Source organism: Somniosus microcephalus, chromosome 4 (assembly GCF_052327205.1).
Source record: "Somniosus microcephalus isolate GS21.2 chromosome 4, FLI_Smic_1.0, whole genome shotgun sequence".
NCBI lineage: Eukaryota > Metazoa > Chordata > Chondrichthyes > Squaliformes > Somniosidae > Somniosus > Somniosus microcephalus.
Genome location: NC_140990.1, coordinates 311,246,438 through 311,269,730, shown reverse-complemented (window position 1 = coordinate 311,269,730; position 23,293 = coordinate 311,246,438). Strand labels below are relative to the sequence as shown.

At 46.9% G+C, this 23,293-nt stretch overlaps 1 protein-coding gene across 1 annotated transcript in view; it reads left to right on the top strand.

Moving 5' to 3' along the window:
- The window catches only part of LOC147120594 (uncharacterized), a 93,994-nt gene that overhangs the window by 16,680 nt on the left and 54,021 nt on the right, over positions 1-23,293 (top strand). The window contains exons 2-5 of the mRNA XM_085984237.1: positions 5,310-5,518; positions 7,507-7,561; positions 7,674-7,844; positions 23,017-23,265. Of these exons, the coding sequence (XP_085840363.1) occupies positions 5,310-5,518; positions 7,507-7,561; positions 7,674-7,844; positions 23,017-23,265 (684 nt within the window). The remainder of the gene's footprint in view (positions 1-5,309; positions 5,519-7,506; positions 7,562-7,673; positions 7,845-23,016; positions 23,266-23,293) is intronic.

Here is a 23,293-nt window from a genome sequence, read left to right as displayed (position 1 = left end):
TCCCTTTGGGGAACTGTATGAAGTGGTGGAAGGATTTATGGCCGTGATTAATGCTCCTTCCGTGACCGTAACCATCTTTGTACCAGCCATTAGGGTGGTTTGTCCTATGGCGGGAGGGTTTTATGGGCTCCCACAACCTATACGAGGGGGAGGGGCCACCCACACCCATGGACGCAAATATCCCACTGGATGTCAACCCAGAATTTAGAGCCGGAGCTCCGACTCCACTTGCCGGGACTGTCTGGAGCGGGGTTCGAAACCCTACCCCGTCTGGCCCAGCGGCGGGGATCCTACCGCTACGCCAAAGGCCCACTCCGATTAGCAACGTGAAATGGCTGGAATGAGCACAATTCACGGCATTAAAAGAACTCACAATTGAACTGATGATGACCTCAGCAATCTCCTCAACGAGGTGGAGGCGCAGCGCCTGCTCATCATTGGTAATGAGAAGTTCAAGGCGCCGCAAAAAGGACAGATGATAGCTTGGTCTTTCAAGTGGCAGCATAGGGCTCCAGTCACGGGGAGGGAAAAGGTGCAGGAAACGTATGGGTGTCACCTTTTGCGCGGAGTGGGCCTTTTGCGTAGCGGTAAGCATCCCCGCCGCTGGGCCAGAAGGAGTAGGGTTTCGAACCCCGCTCCAGCCAGTCCCGGCAAGTGGAGTCGGAGCTCCAACTATAAATTCTGGGTGGACATCCAGTGGGATACTTGCGTCCGCGGGTGTGGTTGCCCCCCCCCCCTCAGATGGGTTGTGGGAGCCCGTAAAACCCTCGCGCCATAGGACTAACCACCCTAATGGCTGGTATGAAGATTGTTATGGTCACGGAAGGAGCATTAACGTGGCCAGAGATCCTTCCACCACTTCATACAGTTCCCGAAAGGGAACAGTGTGAGGATACATATGACGATGACCTCTTGCGCAATGCACCTCCTTGGACTCTCAATCGCAGATGAGAGGGGGCAAATCGTGCAATTGTTAAATTTTTCATTTTATTGACATGTAAAATGTTGTGTTTGCTGTTTTCATTGAAATGTTTATTTGTGACTGAAAGGATATGTAACCTTTTCCTTTAAACAGTGCAGCCTGTAGTCAGTTTGAAAAAAAATTGCAACTTTTATTGGAGCCAAAGTATTTTTACAACAACTGTTTGAAAATTAGAACATAGCTAGTTTCCACCTTGAATGTCTTTATTGCACTAAGAAAACAGAAAAAGTCACTTTAAAATGTTAACACATTCTTTTCTGAACTATTCATGTTTACAAATGTTTGAAAAGCAGGAAATAGCTAGTTAACATTTTAAAGTTATAAACTATCTACATCAAAACTGACCCTGAAAACTGTTTTATGATGCAATAAAAGTTCACTGCTTCACTTTAAATTGTGTCGGCTCCTTTCTTTGCCTTGCGGGGGGAGGGGGAGGGGGAGGTACAAGGCGCCACTAGCTCATGAAGGTGTTGGCTACTAGCAGTTCCCGGGCATTTTTCTCACTCACAGGCCTCCTGCTTACACAGACGTCCTTGCAAGGAAGAAATGGAAAGAGTTGTTAAAGTAATTTTAATGAAGTGACTGGCTAGAAAATCACCCCGGTCTATGGCAGGAGAAATGCGTTATCGTCTTGGTAATACATCATACCCACCTGATCAATTTCACAGCCAGAGATGATTTGCCAATAAGTTACTTTCTCTCAAAGTCATAATTAAATACATACATTCATACACATAAGTAAAGGAATATATACATACATACATACACGTAAAGGAATATATACAGACATACATACATAATTACTTACTGATGAAAAGTTTCTTTCTTAAAAATGTTGGAAATGTTACATTACTCATTTTAGAACAGTCATTTTCACATTTAATAAACACAGCAAATTCAATTCACACAGCCACAATTGCTCCTTCTACCTACAGTACTGAAAACCCGTTTAAAAAAAAAAAAAATTAAACTTTAAAACTTACCTCATCATTTCTTAAAATAACTTTCCTCCCTTTCCCAAACAAAAATATTGCCTTTCAGAAGCTCCACGATAAAATATATCTTCCTCCGCAGCCTCTCGAGCAACTTTACTCATGCTTTTTTCATGTGTAAGTTGTAAGGACTTAACCTCACTGAATCCATGAATGAAATCGACGAAGTTCACTGCGCACGTGCTGCCTGTGCAGTCGCACGCGCTGTGCCTCTGAACCCCTTCGTTCAGAGGACAGGAATTGCCGGTTTTCCCCGCATGCGCTGTGCATGCTGAAAACCGGCATTTCCTCCGGCCAGACGCGTGAGTACCCCGACCGTACTCACGCGTTTGGAACGGAATTACTGGGCCAATAGACTAAGAACTATCCCAACAGAAATAAACTTAAAACTTAAAATCACTCCCCAGCTACTCACCAATCAGCTCTTTCCCTCTATTTAATAGGCTATTAAATAACTTAGCAGGAATAAACTGATCAACTTAAAAAAAAAATTTTTTAAATACTCTCACCGGCTACTCACCAATCAGTTCCTTCCCTTGTGCCAACGGCACTTTTTTTTTACTCTGATATCACTTTTTCAAAAACTGCCTCTGTTGAGTTGCTGCCGCTTGGGACTGCTCCTTTTAACTGCTCCGCTCTCGCTGCATTCCCACCAGGTCCGCTCCTTCCGGTCTCCGGCTGTAGTATGAACTTGACTCACGACATGGAACATACAGACATGTGCTTGTGTAGTGCTGCTTTATATTGGAGGAAGCTGGAGCGCAGTGGGCTGCAAATTGGCCTCCTGTTATCACCTGCAGGGGGCGCAATAACGGGGCGTTAACAACTTACCGACCGGGCGCGGTGAAATAAGCGACTCTCGCTAAATTGACCGAGATGTTTACGGCGGCGGTAACACATCAACTTGATCTCCTGCGCCCGGAGATCGTGAGGTCATTATCCTGCGCATCGCCCCAGTAGTGCCCCGGACCCGAACTTCGGTTCCGCCCCCTGCAGCATCGCTGGGCAACAACACCGACAGCTGCAGGAGGCGTTGTTTGGGAGGCCGGGTGCTTCAGGGCCGGAAGTTAAAGGGGAGGATGCCAAGGTAAGTAGGGAAATTTCTTAAATGCTTTTTTTCAATTTTTTTCCATTCTCCTGGGCCGCGATCGATCAGCCCGGCACTCTGCTGGAGCGCATGGGGCTGATCCGGCCGGATCGCGGCTGCCGTCGGGGACCAGCTCACTGGTCCCAATGCAGAGCCTGCAGCGATGGCCCTTCCCTTTAAGGAGGGAAGGAGCCTCGGATCGCGGCAGCGCTGCACGGGACATTGTGCAGCGCTGCACCACTACTGCCCCGCCTGCGGCCTTTTGCACTCCAGGAAGGAAGTGGAGTGCTTGATTTAGTGCTCCACTTCCTTCCTGGAGCACAAACACCAAATTGAGAAATAGCTGGGAATCATTAGTGCCGGGCACTAAGTTTCCCAGCTTTCAAAAGTTACCGCCCCAAACGGGGCGATACCGAATTTCCCCCCCCCAGTGTGTATAACAACATATTTTAAGCACCATTGTTCGTTCAATGTTCAGGGCTCATGCTGAGAAGTTAAAGGTTAAAAAGGCATTGAAATTACCCTTTTCTTCACTTATCTTTTAAATATATCTGTTCTCAGGATGTGGGTGACGCTACAAAGCCGCATTTTATTGCACATTCCTAGTTGCTCTGAGAAGGTAGTAGTGGGCCTTCTCCTTGAACTGTGGCAGTCCTTCTGTTGCTGGTGCTCCCAGTTTTGTACAGTTGGGGATTTGAGGATTTTGTCCCAGTCAGACTGGTGTGTGACTTGGAAGGAAACTTGGAGGTGATGGTGATCCCATGATCTTGCTGCTCTTGTAGAGGTTGAAGGGCTGGGAGGTGCTATTGAAGCAAGTTTGGTGAGTTGCTGTAGTGCATCCTGTAGATGTACAGATGTACAGAATGCAGTGCAACCTGTTGCAGCCACAGTACGCTGGTGCTGGAGGGAGTGGATATTGGGCCAGAACAGCGCACTTACCAATTGACTTTTACACAGCAAGTTCCTGTCAGGCAACAATCCAAGCGCAGCGCCCTCTACAGGTCATCCAGGAGCTGTGTGAACAGAGCAAGCTACTGTGTATCTCCTTAACCAATCAGATTGAAGAATCAGTGCAGAGTCAGGAAGGGTCAGTTGGAATATTTAATTCAATGTCAAATCAGGTACAGAAAGCAAAATAAAGAGAGGGAAAGAAAGATGGGATTAAGAGAGAGAGATATAAGAGACAGAAAGAAAAGTAAAAAAATGAATTACATTTAAAAAACATTTCCAGCAATAATTAAAAGCAGAAGGATTGAGACTCCACACTTGTAAAAGTTAATTTTCAGTACCAGAGACATTATTTGGCAGTAATTAAGACTTACCACATGGTTAAAAGTGTACTTAAACTGGAATGGACAAGCCCTAAGATTATTTTGGTGAGTTTAGTACTTATGAGGTAAGTACAGCAACTTCAAGTTGTTCAGTGTATATGATGGTGAGTCAGACGGTGACGGACAGTTTTTGGGAAGTTTTTGGAGGAGCAGGGCATCTCGGACAGCAACTTCCGGATTCCTGTGTTTAACTGCGCATGTGTGGTTACCAAAAGTTGCTGTCTGATCTGCACATAAATAATGGTGAGCGCTGTCAGACTCACGGTTACATTTAACATCAAAATCTCGCCCAATGAGTCCAGTGGCAGGGTGCCAATTTGTCAGACTGCTCTGTCCTGGATGGTGTTGAGCTTCTTGAGTGTTGTTGCAGCTGCACCATCCAGGGGCGTGGTGAGCATTCTATCATACTCCTAACTTCAGCATTTAGATGGTGGAGAGGTTTTGAGGGGTCAAGAGGTGAAATACTCATTGCAGAGTTCCCTGCCTCTGTCCTGCTCTCGTAGACATGGTGCTTTTGTAGTCACGGTTCAGTTAAACTTCTGGACACTGGTGACGCCAAGGATGTTGATGGTGGAGGAATTGGTGATGATGTTGCTGTTGAGGGTTAAGGAAAGAGGGTTGGGCAGTTTCTTGTTTGGGGTGGGCATTACCTGACACTTATGTAACACCAATGTTACCTCCACTTGCTACCCCAAGCCTGGATAATGTCCAGGCCCTAATGTAGCCTGACTGAAAATAGTGTAATCTCGGTAGGTAAATGATGAAAACAGATTTTAATGATTAAATGCAATGAAGTCTGATAAACCACATCTTGGCGACTCTGACTGGAAGCAGTAAGCCAACCGTTAATGGATAAAGGGAGGTTATTCTTACCAAATTCTGAATGAAAATGATTGATGTTTATTCTGTGTCATCAGTGCAGAAAAATGTTGTGAAGAACGAGTTCCACACGGTGCGGCTGTTAGACCCGGAGCCAGTCCAGCTTCGGGTTACGCTCTTTCAGGAGGACAGTAGTAGAGGAAGTTCTGGGAAGTCCATTGGAGTGACAGCAGGCACCAACAGAGAGCCAGCAATAGAACAAAGTCAATTGGTGACCAGTTCACAAAAACAGAATGAACATGAACAGGTAAGTCACTTCTCATGTGAATGTACATTTCCGTTATTTATTCTTTCTGCCATGATGTTTGCCATTAATTGGGTTTTACAAAGAAGATTACTTTTAAATAGTACAAAGACAAACATTTCTCATTTTGTTGATACATATTTAAAGATGTAAATGTAGGATTGTATGTAAAACTGATCTCAGAAGTTTTAACCGTTGTGCTGTCCAAGAAATGATGACATAGAATTTAAACATAAATTATAAGCATAAACAATCTGCCTTCATGCTCAATCTGCCGCTCGATCACATTGTTTTCAATGATTACAGTGTCAGCCATGGCTCAGTGGGTAGCACCCTTTCCTCTGAGTCAGAAAGTTGTGGGTTCATAGTCTCACTCCAGAGACTTGAGCACAAAAATCTCCAGTGCAGAACTGAGGGAGTGCTGCACTGTCGGATGTGCCGTTTTTCAGATGAGCTGTTAAATCGTGTGGACGTAAAAGATCCCATGGCACTATTTCAAAGAAAAGCAGTGGAGTTATCCCCGGTGTCCCTGCTAATGTTTATCCCTCAATCAACATGACTGAAACAGATTATCTGGTCATTATTGCATTACTGTTTGTGGGAGCTTGCTGTTTGCAAATTACTTAAAAATGGCTGTAAAGCGCTTTGGGATGTCCTGTGGTCGTGAAAGGTGCTATATAAATGCAAGCCTTTCTTTTAAGATGATTAGCGTATTTGGTCCTCGGATTGGCTTTTGTTAATGTTAGAATAAAATTTTGCTGGACATGATTGCTGGACAAGATTTTGCTGGAAAAGACACAAACAACAAATTCGCTGACTGGGACTAATTGAATCACTGCACAGTGAGACATGCCACGCTTACGCATGGCTTGAACAAAGTTCATCTCGTGCCCTGACTGGGACTAATTGGATCACTGAGGACTAACAAGGTTCACTGGTATCCTATCATCGAACTAATCACTTGTATCCTATTATCGAACTAATCACATTCCGCCGGGGAACAAGACGGAACGAAGACCTGAAGAGGCAGAATTGGCAACACAAGTGTGTAAACTCCTGACTGGAGGAAAATAACGATATGTGCTAATAAACGAATTGATTGGATGAATGTAAATGATCTAAAACCAACTTCTTGGAATTGTATATAAGCTTGGCACGTACTACAATCGGGGAGAAGGTGCTCTCGCAGACCGCGTGGTTGCAGACGCTTCTCCCAGAGCTCTGTCATTTAATAAAGTTGTCTCTCTTACTCAAAGTCTAGTTTCCGAGGAATCATTTTTCCTACAACAGTTAAAATGAATGGTAACTTCCTAATGGGTGAAGACTCTGACTGGTATAATGCAAAGCTATACAGACCATAAAGTTCCAGATCCATTTCCTGGTCTGTTCTGACTCTGCGAATCTCAGCTGGGGCAGCAGTTATGTTGCCACAATGGGCTTCCCCACCTCGAGACATAGGCGGGAACAATCACTTACGATTTTGATCCCTGATCGCTACTGAGTGAGATCTACTGGAAAGTATATGTGGCTGTTGGATGAGGATAGGAGTGGACTCATCTGTGTTGGCTCTCACAGTCAAGTAGCTGATGACACTGCTATCTATGCTCAGACATGAAAAATGTCCACTTGAATCAGAAACCAAAGGCCTGTGACAATGTTCCCGGGGAGCAGGCCGCTCACCGACTTTTCAGCGGAAATAACCGCACATGCGCGAAAAATTGAATGGGCTGCACAGCCCGTTACAGGCCCCGTGCACCCAAAAAAAATAACAGGGAACATTGGTCTGTGATGGAACCATAACGCAACATGAGCCAACACACTCAGGAGAGCAGGAGAGAAAAGTGAGGAAAAATAGAAAGTGAATTGACTTTTTTTTGTTTTATTTGTATTCTTTGTTTTCATTTAATTTACATCCAATGCACCATTACTTTGTCTAGAACAATGTAGTCACCTATTGTGTACGGTACTCTATTTCTGCTTTCCTTATGCAGAGCCCGGGAAAAGGATTTCAAAATCAAGGATCCCTGGTACCAGTGGCAGAGTCAGGTACAGACTTTGTTTCTGCAGATCAAAGTACATCCTGCCATGACCTTTGTTATGTGTCACAGTCATTATTTGAGGAAAAAGGGTCCTTCATGTATACATTTTTCTCTTTCAGTTTTGGAATCCTCCGAGAGAGAGGAAAGCAGCTCCAACCAGCTGCTGGTTCGCAGTGACGGTCCAGTTGATACAGATGTTGTTGCAATGTATTTTGAAAGAATTGCACCAGATGTGGAAATCTCTGTAAATGACGAACGCTCTTGGTTTGTGACCTGCCCGAGCAGTGATGGTAAATATCGATATCATTAACTGTACCATCTGAGAGAAAGAGAGAGATAGAATATATGGCAGGGATGAAAATGATAGCAGCCTAGAAATGACTGCATTCCATGAGTGCTTACCACTTCACATGACATTACTTTGTCGAGCATTTGTGTGCTAGTGTTGCACGCAGGAATTCCTAGACTTTAGATTTTAATACACAAATGAGGCAAGCTTTAAGGTTATTCAATAAAAATATTGTTAGAAGGAGGCACTCTCTGCATTATACAACACTTACTCTAGCAGGAGACTGATCCACATTCTCAGTGCTGGACTCTAATGATTTTCCAACGGTAAGTTCCTGACTTAAAAGAGGAAGACAGAGAGAGAGAAAGAGAGATGATTACGAAAGTGCCATCCATATAGCCTTCCTGCACCAACAGGTTTACAACCAGAGGCCACACTTCTTCAGAAGCGCAGAATAATCTCACTTCCCGGGTTTTGTAACAAGCCACTGAACTGTGCACCGTGTTTTCACCTCTGTTTCAAGTTTTGGGTCCGTCTTAGATATTCTCTCAGGTACAGCAGTACTGGTCACCCCTATAGGTAGTCTGAACGTCTTACATTGAGGAATATGTCTGTATTGCCCAGTGTCTCATTATACGATAGCGCAGACCTGAGCGTGAGCGGCAGCAGCGGAGGTGGCAGCTACATAAAGGGAGCTGAGAGGAGAAGGCCCAGAACGCAGCGCGGACCTGAGCGGGAGCAGCGGCGGAGACGGTGCCGTCTTAAAGGGAGCTGAGCGGTGACTTGAAAAAAAGCAAAATCAAGGAGTGATGTCACAGGACAGCAGGTAGGTGATGGTTGGTAAAAATAATCGTTTGAAGGAGGCGGAGTATAAATCGAGTGGATGGCCCAGAGAGAGCGCAGAGCGGAGCAACGGTGACAGCGAGGAGGCGGAGTACCTCCAGCGAAAACAACAACAAAAGCAATAACTTCAAAACAGCTAAAGTGACATCACAACCAGGAAAGGAGCTGATTGGTGAGTAGCTGGTAAGTGTTTCTAGTTAATAGTCTATTAAGTAAAGCCATGGCAGGGCAGCTCCATCCCGTGGAATACACATCCTGTGCCATGTGGGGACTCCAGGACGCTTCCCGTGGACAACCACCTGTGCAGGAAGTGTTGTCAGCTGGAGGAGCTCGAGCTCCGGGTTCTGGAGCTTGAGCAGCAGCTAGCGTCACTGAGGCTGCGAGCTTCATGGATAGCACGTTTCAGGAGGTGGTCACATAAGAACATAAGAAATAGGAGCAGGAGTAGGCCATTCGGCCCCTCGAGCCTGCTCCGCCATTCAATAAGATCATGGCTGATCTTCTACCTCAACTCCACTTACTTGCACTATCCCCATATCACTTGATTCTTTAATATCCAAAAATTTATCGATCTCTGACTTGAATATACTCAACAACTGAGCCTCCATAGCCCTCTGTGGTAGAGAATTCCAAAGATTCACCATCCTATGAGTGAAGATATTTCTCCTCATCTTAGTCCAAAATGGCCGACCCCTTATTCTGAGACTGTGACCCCTGGTTCTAGTCCACGGGACCGGAAATAAATGTTCTAAATTGGGGGAAGGCCGATTTTAATATGATAAGGCAGGATCTGGCCAAAGTGGACCAGGATCAGCTACTTGTGGGAGAATCCACATCAGAGCAGTGGGAGTTTTTCAGAAAGGAAATAGAGAGAGTACAATACCAACATGTTCCCGTAAAGATCAAGGGTGGGACTAACAAGCCCAGAGAATCCTGGATGTCAAGGGATATACAAGAATGGATTAGGGAAAAAAGGGAGGCTTTTGGCAGATACAAAGGACTAAAAACAATGGAAGCCCTAGAGGAGTATAGAAAGTGCAGGGGGGTACTTAAAAAATAAATTAGGAGAGCGAAGAGAGGGCATGAAAAACCACTGGCGGGCAAAATAAAGGAAAATCCCAAGGTGTTTTATAAGTATATTAAGGGCAAGAGGATAACCAGGGAAAGAATAGGGCCCATTAGGGACCAAAGTGGACTTGTACACTAACAATGACAATAAAGTTGATTATTATTATTATTATTATTATCTTTGTATAGAGCCGGAAGATGTAGGTGAGGTTTTAAATGAATATTTTGCATCGGTGTTCACTATGGAGAAGGACAATGTAGGCATAGAAATCAGGCAGGAGGATTGTGATATACTTGAACAAATTAGTATTGAGAGGGAGGAGGTACTAGTGGTTTTAGCAGGCTTAAAAGTGGATAAATCCCCAGGCCCAGATGAGATGTTTCCCAGGCTGCTGTGTGAGGCAAGGGAGGAGATTGCAGGGGCTCTGACACAAATTTTCAGAATCTCTCTGGCCACAGGGAAGGTGCCAGAGGACTGGAGGACAGCCAATGTAGTACCATTATTCAAGAAGGGTAGTAGGGATAAACCAGGGAATTACAGGCCAGTGAGCGTAACATCAGTGGTAGGGAAATTATTGGAAAAAATTCTGAGGGACAGAATTAGTCTCCACTTGGAGAGGCAACGATTAATCAAGATTAGTCAGCATGGCTTTGTTAGGGGGAGATCATGTCTAACCAATTTGATTGAATTTTTCGAGGGGGTGACTAGGTGTGTGGATGAGGGTAGTGCAGTTGATGTAGTCTACATGGACTTCAGTAAGACTTTTGACAAAGTCCCGCATGGGAGACTGGTCAAGACGGTAAGAGTCCATGGGATCCAGGGCAATTTGGCACATTGGATCCAAAATTGGCTTAGTGGCAGGAGGCAGATGAAACGAAAATTGGTGGAGTGGTAAATAGCGAGGAGGGAAGCCTTAGGCTACAGAACGATATAGACGGGTTGGTCAGATGGGCAGAACAGTGGCAAATGCAATTTAACCCTGAAAAGTGTGAAGTGATGCATTTTGGGAGGACTAACAAGGCAAGGGAATATACAATGAATGGTAGGACCGTAGGAAGGACAGAGGATCAGAGAGAACTTGGTGTGCATGTACATAGATCCCTGAAGGCAGCAGGACAGGTCGATAAGGTGGTTAAAAAGGCATATGGGATACTTGCCTTCATTAGCCGAGGCATAGAAGAGCAGGGAGCTTATGATGGAGCTGTACAAAACGCTAGTTAGGCCACAGCTGGAATACTGTGTGCAGTTCTGGTCGCCACACTATAGGAAGGATGTGATTGCATTGGAGAGGGTGCAGAGGAGATTCACCAGGATGTTACCTGGGCAAGTACATGGAAAATGGAATATAATGTGGAGAAATGTGAATTTATCCACTTTGGTAGGAAAAACAGAAAATCTGAGTATTTTTTAAATGGTGAGAGATTGAGAAATGTTGGTGTTCAGAGGGACCTGGGTGTCCTTGTACACGAATCATTGAAAGTTAACATGCAGGTATTGCAAACAATTAAGAAAGCAAATGGTATGTTGGCCTTTATTACAAGAGGGTCTGAGTATAAGAGTAAATATGTCCTACTGCAATTATATAGGGCCCTGGTGAGACCACACCTGGAGTATTGTGTACAGTTTTGGTCTCCTTACCTCAGGAACGATATGCTTGCCATAGAGGGAGTGCAACAAAGGTTCACCAGACTGCTTCCTGAGATGGGGGGGATTGTTCTATGAGGAGAAATTGAGCAGACTAGGCTTATATTCTCTAGAGTTTAGAAGAATGAAAGGTGATCTTATTGAAACATAAAAAATTCTGACAGGGCTTGACAGGGTAGATGCAGGGAGGATATTTCCCCTGGCTGGGGAGTCATGGAGTCATAGTTTAACAGCACAGAAAGAGGCCCTTTGGCCCATCATGTCCATGCTGGCCATCAAGCCCCGTCTATTCTAATCCCATTTTCCAGCACTTGGTCCGTAGCCTTGTATGCTATGGCGTTTCAAGTGCTCATCTAAATGCTTCTTGAATGTTGTGGGGGTTCCTGCCTCTACCATGCTTTCAGGCAGTGAGTTCCAGATTCCAACCACCCTCTGGGTGAAAATGTTTTTCCTCAAATCCCCTCTAAACCTCCTGCCCCTTACTTTGAATCTATTCCCCCTGGTTATTGACCCCTCTACTAAGGGGAAAAGTTCCTTTCTATCTACCCTATCTATGCCCCTCATAATTTTGTACACCACAATCAGGTCCCCCCTCAGCCTTCTCTGCTCAAAGGAAAACAACCCCAGCCTGTCCAGTCGCTCTTCATAGCTGAAGCGCTCCAGCCTAGGTAACATCCTGGTGAATCTCCTCTGCACCCTCTCCAATGTAATCACATCCTTCCAATAGTGTGGCGACCAGAACTCCCGACAAGGGAGGAGGCATTGCTGGATCTGGTTCTGGGAATGAGGTAGGTCAAGTGGAGGAAACATCAGTAGGTGAACATTTAGGGAACAGTGATCATAGTATCATAAGGTTTAGATTAGCTATGGAAAAGGACAGGGAGCAATCTAGAGTAAAAATGTTTAACTGGGGGAAGGCCAATTTCACTGGGATGAGAACGGATCTGGCCCAGGTAAACTGGAATCAAAGATTGGCAGGCAAAACTGTAATGGAACAATGGGCTGCCTTTAAAGAGAAAATAGTCCAGGTATAGTTGAGGTACATTCCCACTAGGATGAGGACACAAATAACCTCCCAGAGATGTCGGGGAACATAGGGTCTAATGAGAGGGAGGAATTGAATGAAATCAGTATTTGTAGGGAAATGGTGTTAGGGAAATTGATGGGATTGAAGGCCGATAAATCCCCAAGGTCTGATAATCTACATCCTAGGGTACTTAAGAGAGTGGCCCTAGAATTAGTAGATGCATTGCTGGTCGTCTTCCAAAATTCTATACACTCTGGAACAGTTCCCATGGATTGGAGGGTAGCTAATGTAACCCCACTATTTAAAAAAGGTGGTAGAGAGAAAACGGGGAATTATAGACCTGACATCAGTAGTGGGGAAAATGCTAGAGTCCATTATAAAAGCTGTAATAGCAGAGCACTTGGAAAACAGTGACAGGATCGGACAAAGTCAACATGGATTTACAAAAGGTAAATCATGCTTGACTAATCTACTGGAATTTTTTGAGGATGTAACTGGTAGAATAGATAAGGGAGAACCAGTGGATGTGGTGTATTTGGACATTCAAAAGGCTTTCGATAAGGTCCCGCATAAGAGATTAGCATGTAAAGTTAAGACACATGGGATTGGGGGCAAGGTACTGACTTGGATAGAGAACTGGATGGCAGACAGAAAGCAAAGAGTTGGAATAAACGGGTCATTTTCCGAGTGGCAGGCAGTGACTAAGGGGGTACCGCAGGGATCGGTGCCAGGACCCCAGCTATTTGTTGTGTATGTACCTTTAAGAGAAGAACTGATTTTATACTGCAGTACCGGCAGTGACCACCCCTGTATAAAAAGCCCTAGCAGGCTTCTGTACTTCAGTCTGACGTTACTCTCTGTTCAGTAAAATACCTGTTTATTTGTTCTCCCGCAGTCCGTGTATTATTGAGGCGCGGACTCTACACTATTCACAATATATATCAATGATCTAGACAAGGGAACTAGATGTAATATCTCCAAGTTTGCAGACGACACAAAGCTGGGTGGGCGTGTGTGCTGTGAGGAGGATGCCGAGAAACTCCAGGATGATTTGGACAGGTTGGGTGATTGGGCAGAAGCATGGCAGATGCAATATAATGTAGATAAATGCGAGGTTATCCACTTTGGTGTCAAAAACAGGAAGGCAGATTATTATCTGAATGGCAATAGATTGGGAGAAGGGGAAGTGTAACGAGACCTGGGTGTCCTTGTGCACCAGTCGCTGAAGGTAAGCATGCAGGTGCAGCAGGCGGTTAAGAAGGCAAATGGTATGTTGGCCTTCGTAGCGAGAGGGTTTGACTACAGGAACAAGGATGTCTTGCTGCAGTTGTACAGGGCCTTGGTGAGACCACATCTTGGGTACTGTGTGCAATTTTGGTCGCCTTATCTGAGGAAGGATGTTCTTGCCATGGAAGGAGTTCAGCGAAGATTCACCAGGCTGATACCTGGGATGGCAGGAATGACGTATGAGGAGAGATTGGGTCGATTGGGCTTATACTCGCTGGAGTTTAGGAGAATGAGAGGGGATCTCATTGAAACTTATAAAATTCTGACAGGACTAGACAGACTAGATGCAGGAAGGATGTTCCCGATGGTCGGGGAGTCCAGAACCAGGGGTCACAGTCTAAGGATATGGGGTAAGCCATTTAGGACAGAGATGAGGAGGAATTTCTTCACCCAGAGAGTGGTGAACCTGTGGAATTCTCAAACTACAGAAGGCAGTAGAGGCCAATTCATTAAATATATTCAAGAAGGAGTTGGATATATTTCTTAAGGCTAAAGGGATTAAGGGGTATGGGGAGAAAGCAGGGACAGGGTACTGAATTTGGATGTTCAGCCATGATCGCATTGAATGGTGGAGCAGGCTCGAGGGGCCGAATGGCCTACTCCTGCTCCTATCTTCTATGTTTCTATGTTTCGATAAGGTCCCGTATAAGAGATTGGCGTGCAAAGTTAAAGCACATGGGATTGGGGGTAAGGTACTGACTTGGATAGAGAACTAGTTGGCAGACAGGAAGCAAAGAGTTGGAATAAACGGGTCTTTTTCCGAGTGGCAGGCAGTGACTAGTGGGGTACCGCAGGGATCGGTGCCAGGACGCCAGTTATTCACAATATATATTAATGATCTAGACGAGGGAACTAGATGTAATATCTCCAAGTTTGCAGATGATACAAAGCTGGGTGGGCTTGTGTGCTGTGAGAAGGATGCAGAGAAACTCCATTATGATTTGGACAGGTTGGGTGATTGGGCAGATTCATGGCAGGTGCAGTATAATGTGGATAAATGCGAGGTTATCCAATTTGGTGGCAAAAACAGGAAGACAGATTATTATCTGAACGGCAATAGATTGGGAACAGGGGAAGTGCAACGAGACCTGGGTATCCTTGTGCACCAGTCACTGAAGATAAGCATGCAGGTGCAGCAGGCGGTTAAGAAGGCAAATAGTATGTTGGCCTTCATAGCGAGAAGATTCGAGTACAGGAGCAAGGATGGCTTGCTGCAGTTGTACAGGGCCTTAGTGAGACCACACCTTGAGTATTGTGTGCAGTTTTGGTTGCCTTATCTGAGGAAGGATGTTTTTGCCATGGAGAGAATGCAGCGAAAATTCACCAGACTGATACCCGGGATGGCAGGAATGACGTATGAGGAGAGATTGAGTCAATTGGGCTTATACTCGCTGGAGTTTAGAAGAATGAGAGGGGATCTCATTGAAAGCTATAAAATTCTAACAGGACTAGACAGACTAGATGCAGGAAGGCTGTTCCCGATGGCAGGGGAGTCCAGAACCAGGGGTCACAGTCTAAGGATAAGGGGTAAGCCATTTAGGACAGAGATGAGGAGGAATTTCTTCACCCAGAGAGTGGTGAACCTGTGGAATTCTCTACCACAGAAGGCAGTTGAGGCCAATTCATTAAATATATTCAAGAAGGAGTTAGGTATATTTCTTAAGGGTAAAGGGATCAAGGTATATGGGGAGAAAGCAGGGACAGGGTACTGAATTTGGATGATCAGCCGTGATCTCATTAAATGGCGGAACAGGCTCGAGGGCCGAATGGCCTACTCCTGCTCCTATCTTCTATGTTTCATGGGGAAAAGGCAGGGTAACTGAAATCAGGGCTCCCTGGATTACGAAACAGATAAAGAATATGATGAAGCAGAAAAAGAGCGTGTATGACAAATGTCAGGTTGCAAATACATCTGAGAATCAGGCTATATATAGAAAGGTCAGAGGAGAAGTGAAAAAGAAAATAAGAGGGGCAAATAGAGGGTATGAGAATAGAATGTCAGCCAACATAAAAGGGAATCCAAAAGTCTTCTGTCGGCATATAAATAGTAAACGGGTAGTAAGAGGACGGGTGGGGCCAATTGCGGACCAAGAAGGATGCCTTTATATGGAGGCAGAGGGTATGACTGAGGTACTAAATGAATACTTTGCATCTGTCTTCAGCAAGGAAGAGGATGCTGCCATAGACATAGGAAAGGAGGAGGTAGTGGAGATATTTGATAGGATAAAAATTGATAAAGAGGAGGCATTAGCAAGGTTGGCTGTACTTAAAGTAGATAAGTCACCAGGAATGGATGGGATGCATCCTAGGATGCTGAGAGAATTGAGGGAGGAAATCGCGGAGGTACTGGCCATAATATTCCAATCCTCCATAGATACGGGGGTGTTGCCAGAGGATTGGTGAATTGTGAATGTTACACCATTGTTCAAAAAAGGGTGTAAAGATAAACCCAGCAATTAAAGGCCAGTCAGCTTGACCTCAGTAGTGGGGAAGCTTTTAGAAACAGTAATCAGGGACAAAATTAACAGTCACTTGGACAAGTGTGGATTAATTAAGGAAAGCCAGCATGGATTTGTTAAAGGCAAATCGTGTTTAACTAACTTGATTGAGTTCTTTGATGAGGTAACAGAGAGGGTTGATGAGGGTAATGCAGTTGACGTAGTGTACATGGATTTCTAAAAGGCGTTCGACAAAGTGCCACATAATAGGCTTGCCAACAAAGTTGAAGCCCATGGAATAAAAGGGACAGTGGCAGCATGGATACGGAATTGGCTAAATGATAGGAAACAGAGAGTAGTGGTGAACGGTTATTTTTTGGACTGGAGGAAGGTATACAATGGTGTTCCCCAGGGGTCGGTTCTAGGACCACTGTTTTTCTTGATATATATTAATGACTTGGATGTGGGTATACAGGGCACAATTTCAAAATTTGCAGATTTACAAGAATGATTCCAGGAATGAGGGACTTCAGTTACTTTGATAGACTAAAGAAGCTGGGGTTGTTCTCCTTGGAGCAGAGAAGATTGAGAGGAGATTTGATAGAGGTATTCAAAATCATGAGGGGTCTGGACAGTGTAGATAGAGGGAAACTGTTCCCATTGGCAGAAGGATTGAGAACCAGAGGACAAAGATTTAAGGTGTGTGGTAAACCACTTTTGTCGTTCACTATCGTTACACTATAGTTATCACTGTTATATCATTACTCTATGGTTATCACTGTTCACACTGTTGTATCACTATACGAGGTCGCCTCTTGTCACGCTGTTATACCTGGGCTGACCACTGCTGACTCCGCCCATGGCTCCACCTACCTGCCCAGGTATAAAGGTGGTCGACTGGCTGGTATTCCTCCTTGTTGGATCCGATCACCCACGAGGGTGGGCTCTGTTATTTAGCCAATAAAAACCTATAGTTACTTTCTTAACTCGTCGCTTTTCATTGGATGAATTGATAGGTATATCAATTTTATTGGCTAAATTTTAAAATGTCGACACTTGAGCAGTCAAACGACCAGTCAAACGACCAGCCAAGCGACCAGCCAGACGCCCAGCTACAACAGCCACAGCAGCCAGCCTGGCTGCGAGCCCTCCGACCACCGTACCTGGATCTAAACCCACAGGCAGCAAACTCAGCCCTCGACTTCGAACACTGGCTGAGCTGTTTCGAATCCTACCTGGGAGAATCCGGCGTGCCTCAGAAATCCATGCTAAGAGTTCTGACCGCCCAAGTGAGCCCTAAAGTATTCGCACTCATCCGGGACCTTAAAACATACGAAGCCGCCATCAACCTGCTGAAACAACAGTACCGGAGCCCGGTAAACTCCATGTATGCCAGACACATCCTAAGATCCCGCCCGCAACAGCCAGGAGAGTCGGTAGATGAATTTTTACGGGTGCTACAAGCACTCGGCAGGGACTGTGAATTTAAAGCGGTATCAGCGGCAGAAAATACTGAAGATAATGTCCGCGATGCCTTCATGAAAGGCCTGCGGTCCGACTACGCATGGTAAAGACTTCTTGAAGCAAAGGACCTTGACCTGAACACAGCTGCAGCCCTCGCTCGCTCCCTAGAAGTGGCCCATCGGGACCTCGAGGCGTACTCCAGGTACAGTAATTTGCGACCCTGGGACTCGGGACCGACCCCGACCGCGATACCCCTCGCAGCGCCGCCCCTGGGACCTACCTCTGCGTCGGCGTCCCGGACCCGATCGGGACCGCCACCCCCGGTACCGGCTGCGACTTCAGAACCCCGCGATCGGGCCGCCGGCTGCTTCTTCTGCGGCCAGGCGAAACATCCTAGGGCGCGCTGCCCAGCAAGAAACGCGACGTGCTCAAGCTGCCTGAAGAAATGCCACTTTGCTAAGGCCTGCAGAGGCCAACAGAGATCAACAGAGGCCAGCAGTGCCTCATGCGAGTTGTGGGGGCGGCTATCTTCCATCAAGGCCACAGATGCCAGCATCCCCACGTGTGAGTCATGGGGGCGGCCATCTTTGATCCAGGCAACCGACACCAGCAGTGCCTCATGTGAGTTGTGGGGGCAGCCATCTTTTCCGCCATTTTGTCCAACCTCGTGGGCGCCGCCATTTTACCCTCCACGCTCGACCGCCACCTCGCCTCCGGACTCGACCACCGCCTCACCCGCAGACTACGGCAGCTCGCTGAGCCACACACTAGCCTCCGTCACACTGGACCAAGCCCGCCCGCACCACCTGTCCAAGTCCATGATGGACATCAAAGTAAACGGCCGCGCCACGACCTGCCTGTTCGACAGCGGAAGCACGGAGAGTTTCATCCACCCAGACACGGTGAGCCACTACTCCCTCACTGTCCGGCCAACGCGCAACCGGATCTCGATGGCATCGAGGTCCCACGCCACAGACATCAGCAGCTACTGTGTCGTGACCCTGTCGGTTAAGGGCACGGAGTATAAAAATTTTAAACTCCTCGTCCTCCCCCAGCTCTGCGCTGCCGTCCTACTAGGGCTGGGCTTCCAATCCCACCTCCAAAGCGTCACTCTAGCATACGGCGGACCCCTCCCCCCACTCACAGTCGACAACCAGCAGCCTTTAAACCGCTCACCGCGTAACACCTGCGGCCTATCCACCCTCAAGGTCACGCCACCTTCCCTGTTCGCTAATCTCACCCCCGACTGCAAACCCGTCGCTACCAAGAGCAGGCGGTACAGCACCGGGGACAGAGCCTTCATTCGCTCTGAGGTGCAGCGTCTCCTGAAGGAGGGCATCATCGAGGGGAGCAGCAGCCCCTGGCGTGCCCAGGTCGTGGTCGTTAAGACCGGCAATAAAAACCGCCTGGTCATCGACTACAGCCAGACCATAAACCGGTACACCCAGCTGGACGCATACCCTCTTCCCCGCATATCTGATATGGTCAATCAGATTGCACAATACCGAGTATTCTCTACCATCGACCTTAAGTCGGCCTCCCACCAACTCCCTATCCGCCCTGAGGACCGCCAGTATACCGCCTTCGAGGCGAATGGCCGCCTCTACCACTTCCTTAGGGTTCCCTTCGGCGTCACCAACGGGGTTTCGGTCTTCCAAAGGGAGATGGACCGGATGGTTGACCAGAACGGGCTGCACGCCACGTTCCCCTATCTAGATAACGTCACCATCTGCGGCCGCGACCGGCAGGACCATGATGTTAATCTGGAGAGATTCCTCCGTACGGCCCAACGGCTGAACCTCACCTACAATAAGGAGAAATGTGTGTTTAACACCTCACGCCTTGCCATCCTCGGCTGCGTAGTAGAGGACGGACTCATCGGCCCCGACCCCGAAAGAATGCGCCCCCTCATGGAGTTACCCCTCCCCCACTGCCCAAAGGCGCTGAAGAGAACCCTGGGGCTCTTCGCCTACTATGCCCAATGGGTGCCCAATTATGCGGACAAAGCCAGACCCCTCATGAAGTCCACATCCTTCCCCCTTACGGAGGAAGCGTGCGCTGCCTTCTCCCTCATTAAGGGAGACATTGCTAAGGCCACAATGCACGCGGTGGATGAGTCCATCCCCTTCCAAGTGGAGAGCGATGCATCCGACTTCACCCTAGCCGCTACCCTTAACCAGGAGGGGAGACCGGCGGCCTTCTTCTCAAGGACCCTACAGGGCCCTGAGATCCGACACTCGTCGGTCGAGAAGGAGGCCCAGGCGATTGTGGAGGCTGTACGACGCTGGAGGCACTACCTGGCAGGCAAACGATTTACCCTCCTCACCGACCAGCGTTCGGTCGCTTTTATGTTTAATAACAAGCTGAGGGGTAAAATCAAGAACGACAAGATCTTGAGGTGGAGAATCGAACTCTCCACCTATGATTATGATGTCTTGTACCGGCCAGGTAAGCTGAACGAACCCCCTGATGCTCTATCACGAATGACATGCGCCAACGTGCAAATTGATAGACTTCAGACCCTCCACAACGACCTCTGCCACCCCGGAGTCACCAGACTTTACCACTTCATTAAGGCCCGCAACCTGCCCTACTCCATCGAGGAGGTCAGGACCATGACCAGGAACTGCCAGACCTGTGCCGAGTGCAAACCGCATTTCTTTAGGCCGGACAGAGCAAGCCTGATCAAGGCCACCCGCCCCTTCGAGCGCTTGAGCATCGATTTTAAGGGGCCCCTCCCGTCCTCTGACCGTAATGTGTACTTCCTCAACATTGTTGATGAGTACTCCCGTTTCCCCTTCGCCTTCCCCTGCCCAGACATGACCAGTACCACGGTCATTAAATGCCTGAACGACCTCTTCGCCTTGTTCGGGTTCCCAAACTATATACATAGTGACCGGGGCTCCTCCTTCATGAGCGAGGAACTCCGCCAGTTCCTACTAGCAAGAGGTATTGCTGCAAGCAGGACCACCAGCGACAACCCTCGAGGGAATGGCCAGGTGGAAAGAGAGAACGCGACTGTATGGAAGGCCGTCCTCTTAGCCTTAAAGTCTAAGGGCCTCCCAACCTCCCGCTGGCAGGAAGTCCTCCCGGCAGCGCTGCATTCCATCCGGTCACTACTTTGCACTGCCATTAACGCCACCCCCCATGAACGAATGTTTGTTTTCCCCAGGAAGTCGACTACGGGAACCACACTACCAACCTGGCTGACCTCTCCGGGGCCCGTCCTGCTGCGAAAGCACGTGAGGGCCCATAAAACGGAACCCCTGGTCGAGAGGGTGAACCTCCTGCACGCCAACCCTCAGTACGCCTATGTGGCATACCCAGACGGGCGGGAGGACACAGTCCCCTTGCGAGACCTCGCACCCTCGGGCATTCTGGAGACACCACCTTCACCCCCCCCCCCCGATTCCAGCTCAGGTAGACGGCATGCCGGAACCCCACGAGCCCTCGCCGACCACGCAGACACCAGCATCACCACCGGAGAATGCAACACCGCCGCTGCGACGATCGGAAAGGCTTACGAGGCCTCCGGACAGACTGACATACCAGAACTGATAGTACACATCACCCCGCCGGACTCAAATCTAAACAAGGGGTGAATGTGGTAAACCACTTTTGTTGTTCACTATCGTTACACTATAGTTATCACTGTTATATCGTTACTCTATGGTTATCACTGTTCACACTGTTGTATCACTATACGAGGTCGCCTCTTGTCACGCTGTTACACCTGGGCTGACCACTGCTGACTCCGCCCATGGCTCCACCTACCTGCCCAGGTATAAAGGTGGTCGACTGGCTGGTATTCCTCCTTGTTGGATCCGATCACCCACGAGGGTGGGCTCTGTTATTTAGCCAATAAAAACCTATAGTTACTTTCTTAACTCGTCGCTTTTCATTGGATGAATTGATAGGTATATCAAGGTGATTGGCAAAAGAACCAAAGGCGACGTAAGAAAAAACTTTTTTACGCAGCGAGTGGTTAAGATTTGGAATGCACTGCCTGAGGAGGCAGATTCAATCACGGCTTTGAAAAGGGAGTTGGATAAATATCTGAAGGAATTAAATTTGTAGGCTACGGGGAAAGGGAGGGGGAGTGAAACTAGCTGAAGTACTCTTGCAGAGAGCCGGCACGGGCTCGTCAGGCCGAATGGCCTCCTTCCATGCTGTAAACATTTTATGATTCTATGATAGTGCAACCTAGGGGTGAATTGCATATAACTGGGGTTGGGGAACGGGATGATTTTTGACTTCCACCTGTGACAGGTGCAAAGTCAGCTGGTGTTGGGAGGCCTGAATCATTTCTGGGTTTGGGCCTCATTTCAATGGATATTTGTTTGGCCACCACAGTCGAGACGATGAATTGCTTAATGTCTCTGGCCGTCCTGGCTAACAGGCCTGGGATGAGACAACAGATCCCGAATGTATCAGTTTGAGATAGACGGTGAGTTGTGAGATCTTCCAGTCTGGCTCATCTATCCTTAATACACATTATTCAATGTCTACAGCCATTACCCATTTCTTTTTAAATCTTTCTCAATTCACTTTGTTTTAAAGCACAACTCTTAATCATAACTCAGTCTCAAAATCTGAGAAAAATCGATCAAAAGTCCCAAAACATGATATTCTCTTCCACAAGCCATTAGGATAGCCACAATTACATTATTTACACAACCGGAAAGAAGGGATAATAAAACTTGCTGTTTTTGTGCTCATCAAGCTAAGGTGATGTATCATTTTCCCCCTTTTGACACTCGGCATCACACCACACATTCTCAGGTCAGTTTTAACAACAGGCCAGGAGGAAAACAATCCTTCCTTTGTACTAAAACAGAAAACACTGGAAATACTCAGCAGGCCAGGCAGCATCTGTGGAGAGAGTATCAGATTTAAGGTTTCAGGTCATTGATCTTTCATCAGAACTTGCTTTGTACGCAAGGCTCCAATCTCAGAGCAACACACCTGACCAATTCTTTCACTGTCTATAGCCATGCTCAAGAGCTGGATGAGTGAGATTGAGAGTTTATGAGGGAACCTTCCTTAGTTCACTATTTGTTGCGAATATCATAATCCTATAGGTAAAGAAGGGATTTACGATTTCAATTCAAATAGTGAACACAGTAAACCTTCGAACTTAGTGACTTAATTTCCACTGGTAGCACACTGGATTGATGAGTTTTTGCAAAATTCCTTTGTGTGCTGTTGTAACACAATTGCTAACCTATTCTTTGTTGCCTATTACATCAGGTTATAGAGTGAGTAATTTTGTCAAAGCGGTTGGACTTGCACGATGTCTAAAGAGCGCTATGGCTGTGATGGGTACTCTAAGTGATGTAAGGTTCATATATAGATACATTTGACTGACTGATTATCTTGCCATTCTGGTTTATGTTTACAGACCTGGAAAAAATTATTTCACAAAAGCAGCACAAGGCTGGGGGCAAAACTCTGAAAGTGCAATTATATGATAAAGATAAAGAAGAGGAAAATTACGAGCCCCGAAAATTTCTTCTGAGAGGTTTTGATGGTAACTCGAGGTTAGAGCATATTTCTCTGTACGTTGACAGCCTCAGCAACAACACAGGGCATCATATTGAACCTCTGCAAGATGGTGAAACAGTGGCAGTCACATTTGAAACTGATATAGGTTGGTATTCTCACACTTTATTTTTTCT